The sequence below is a fragment of the Pteropus vampyrus genome, unplaced genomic scaffold (genome assembly GCF_000151845.1).
Source record: "Pteropus vampyrus isolate Shadow unplaced genomic scaffold, Pvam_2.0 Scaffold671, whole genome shotgun sequence".
NCBI lineage: Eukaryota > Metazoa > Chordata > Mammalia > Chiroptera > Pteropodidae > Pteropus > Pteropus vampyrus.
The window spans coordinates 352467-356652 of record NW_011889452.1 but is presented as its reverse complement, the minus strand read 5'-3'; the positions used below and the strand labels follow the sequence as shown (position 1 = coordinate 356652).

Genomic DNA, 4186 nt, shown 5'->3' with positions numbered 1-4186 from the left:
ATAAGGTCTGTAGTTTAGTTGAAAGTATTGTATCCATGTTAATTCCCTGGTTTTGATCATCGTACTCTGGTTATATAAGATGATAACTGGGGAACATGGGTAAGAAGTTTACAAGAACTTTTCATACTGTTTTCGTAACTTATCCAAAAGCCTAAAATTAGTTCAAAAGAAAAAGTATTTAAAAAGGAAAGGAAATGGAAGTTTCAGTCTAAATGATCAGCACATACCAAGGCAAGAAGAATGGACAACATGTAAGGGATGCTCTGGGAATTACAATTCGTACAGCTTGTCTTGAACCTAGGAAATATGCAGAGGAAACACTATAAGGTGAGGCTGAAGACACCGACAGAGATCAGGTACCAAAGAATAATGACTGAAAATGAGCAGAGTGGGACTCTTGATGTGAGCGCTGGTTACATGGGTGTGTTCACTTTGTGAACTTCATCAAATTATATTTAAGAAATGTGTACTTTTCTATATGTATGTATGTTTGTTCTGGTTATTATGCTGTGTAACAAACCATCACACTTAGTAGTATAAAATAATGCCCAGTTGATTAAGCTCAGATAGTCTGAGAATTCTAACAAAACACAGCAGGAATGGTGTATCTGTTCCATGATGTCTGGAGCCTCATCTAGGAAGCTCACACACATTGGGGTTACTTGAGGCTGGTGACTGGAATCACTTGGAGGCTTCTTTATTTACATGTCAGATACCTGGACAGGGACAGCTCAAAAGCTGGATCCATCTGGTGCTGTCAAACAGAGTACAGACATATGACTGCTCCTTATGGCTTGGACTTCTCACAACATGATGGCTAGTTTCCAAGAGGGGTCATCTTCAGAGGAAGCTTCCACACAACAAGCATGGCCTTTTGTGATCTAGACTCAGAAGTCACACACATCACTCCTGCTATACTCTTTTGGTTGAAACAGTCACGAAGAAGGAGTCTCAAAGAATTTGTGACTGTTCTTAAAAGCTGTCACGATATCATACAATAATAATGATGATAAATAATAAATACTGGTGCTTGCTGTTTTGGCTAAAAGGTCAAAGATAGGGATTATAATAGAAAGAGCAGTTGGGGGAGATAATGAGCTCATTTATAGACCCAATCGGCTGAAGCTAACTGTGGGCTAGCAGGGACAGCTAGTGAGCAGTTAGTGGCATAGATAGGTCTACAGCTCAGAGAGAGTTCTTGGAAGTCATCAAATGGGAAAGAAAATTCTGCGGGTGACCGAGACTGGCCAGAGAAAGTTAGAAGGATGGAAAGAGGGAAAGCCTAGCACAGAATCCTAGCAAACACCAACACAGAGGGATGGGCAGAGAAGCTTATAGGAGAGACTAAGAAAAAAAATAAACAGAAAACCAAGAAATTATTGTGTCACAGAAGCCATGAGAAAAGAGAATTTTTAAAAATTAGTATAAAATGTTGGGGACTATAGATGTTCTTTCCAAGAAACTATCCAAAAACAAAGACTAACCATATCACTTAACTGTGCAGAACACTTCACAAGTTCTCCATTGCCTTTAGATAAAATCCTAGCTTTGTAACAGGGCTGGCAAAGCTCTCCATGAGCTATCCTCTACCCACTATTCAGCCTCATCTCTCACCACGAGCCCCTTAGGTTTCCTACAAAAAACAACTGATGTTCCCCTAGTCACCCATGCTTTTTGAGGTCTTTATGGCTTTGCATACTTTATGCACTTTGCCTCTACTGCTCTTCACTCTCCCGTCTCTATACCTGACTAACTCCTATACATCCTATAATACCCAGGCTTAGTTGAGACCCTTCCTATGTACTGTAATAGCCCTCTGTGTGTACACCTAATAGAGTACCTGTCAGACTGATGCGTAATTACCTATATACCCAACTATTTCCCTTACCAGATTGTGAGTTTCTAGAGGCAAGGAGTGTCTTTCATTCACTTTTTACCCCAAATACTTAATGCAATATTGGCCTGGCACATACAGTTGTTCTGATTACGACTTGTTGACTGAAAAAGACGATAGTAGTGAAAGGGATATCAAGTTTAGGGAAATTTTTTTAGGTTTGAGGTTTGTTTTGGTATGAAAGAGATTTAAGCATGTTCACAGAAAGGGAAAATTGAAAGAGGTTCAGGATCCAGAAAATGCATGGACTAGCTGGTAGGATCCGATACTAGAGGCAACAAGAAGGGAATGGGTCAAAAACACCAAAGGAATGAGATAAGGTGGTGTGGTTGTAAGACAGGGTGCAGATAATGAAAATACAGCTCATATCTGATGTGACAGGTATTCTTTGTCCCTGGAGACTACTAGTACAGCACCTGACACAAATGAGTAAATAGTTGTTAATAAGTAATGAGGTCCAAGCAGGGAACTTGCACGAAATAACAGAATGAATTTCTGAGCCTACACTGTCACCCAGATCTCCTGAGTAGAAGACCCCTATGTATTTCAGTTTATGGGGGAGGGAAGCTGGGAGAGACAAGGCCCAGCCATATCTCTGAGGTATGTACCCCACCTTCTCGAGGGACCTCATTAGAGATGTTTAGCAAGGTAGGTGTAAGCCTAGGCCCTGGGAGACAGGGCAGGGCGCTAGAGCCACACTGCCTCCACCCCTTCAGTAGTACTGGCCCTGGTTGTGTTGCTAAGAGCTTCAGAAGCCAAAGACAAAGCAGTTGCAGCTGGTGACCAAGAGCGGCCTAACCAGGCAGTCGAGCATTAACCTCTACCTCCTGAAGCCACCTACAGAAAGAGGCCTTGGATATCTTATACCCAGGCACCAGGACACAGAACCATGAGCCAGGACAACAAAGTAAAGACGACAGAGTCCAGCCCCCCTGCCCCATCCAAGGCCAGGTGAGAGATCCTGGTCTCCTGTGTCAGATCTATTTCACTAAATGGAGCCTGATTCCTCTTCATGGCCCCAGTTACAACCTCAACACTTAATGATGAATAAATGAAAGACTACTTCCCCTCTTGCCCACAGGAAGTCTCTGCCTGTCCTGGACCCATCTGGGGATTACTACTACTGGTGGCTGAACACGATGGTCTTCCCAGTAATGTATAACCTCATCATCATCGTGTGCAGGTTTGGCGGGAGCTAAGGGAAGGGACTTAGCAGAGACAAGGGCTAAAGAGTGAGGTGCAGGAGAGGGGCAGGGCCTAAGGAAGGGCCCACTGGGGAGTGCTCAGTAGTTTGGGGAGACTGCCACACACACAGAGGGTGCCCTTAAGCCAATCCGTTCTGTCTCCCCCTCCCCCATGCAGAGCTTGCTTTCCCGACTTGCAGCACAGTTATCTCGTGGCCTGGTTAGTGCTGGACTACACGAGTGATCTGCTATACCTACTGGACATCGTGGTGCACTTTCACACAGGTCAGTGAGTCCCAGGACTGACTCTTTGTTCCCAGTCTCCTTTCTAGAGAGAGCCTCTTAATAACAAGAAAGTGACCCGCCCCCCCTCCCCGCAATAGCACTTTCACATGCCTCTATGCTTGACAACATCCCTTATACGCACCCCAGAAATCCTGGAATAGGGTTATACCTGCCCCCACTCTGTCCCTGTAACTGTCTCCTGTCCTACCCTACCCTGCCCAAACTTGCCCTGGAGCAAGCAGGTGCCCTAACTCAGCCCCATACCTGACCCCATCGCACAGCTGACCCCACCTGTCTTCCCCTTCCTCTCCTCAGGATTCTTGGAACAGGGCATCTTAGTGATGGACAAGGGTAGGATCTCTAGTCGCTATGTTCGCACCTGGAGCTTCTTCTTGGACCTGGCTTCGCTGGTGCCCACAGATGTGGCTTATGTGCAGCTGGGCCCGCATACGCCCATGCTGAGGCTGAACCGCTTTCTGCGTGTACCCCGCCTCTTTGAGGCTTTTGACCGCACAGAGACCCGCACAGCTTACCCAAACGCCTTTCGCATCACCAAGCTGATGCTCTACATTTTCGTGGTCATTCACTGGAACAGCTGCCTCTACTTTGCCCTGTCCCGGTACCTGGGCTTCGGACGTGATGCCTGGGTGTACCCGGACCCTGCACAGCCTGGCTTTGAGCGCCTGCGGCGCCAGTACCTCTACAGCTTTTACTTCTCCACGCTGATCCTGACCACCGTGGGTGATACGCCGCTGCCAGCACAGGAGGAGGAGTACCTCTTCATGGTGGGCGACTTTTTGCTGGCTGTCATGGGTTTCGCCAC

General features: G+C 46.2%; 1 protein-coding gene across 1 annotated transcript in view; it reads left to right on the top strand.

Moving 5' to 3' along the window:
- Window positions 1-2444: 2444 nt before the first annotated feature.
- Window positions 2445-4186, top strand: part of CNGA4 (cyclic nucleotide gated channel alpha 4) — a 6726-nt gene continuing 4984 nt past the window's right edge. Inside the window, exons 1-3 of the mRNA XM_011385188.2 lie at window positions 2445-2845; window positions 2976-3077; window positions 3257-3363. Of these exons, the coding sequence (XP_011383490.1) occupies window positions 2784-2845; window positions 2976-3077; window positions 3257-3363 (271 nt within the window). The 5' untranslated portion in view covers window positions 2445-2783. The remainder of the gene's footprint in view (window positions 2846-2975; window positions 3078-3256; window positions 3364-4186) is intronic.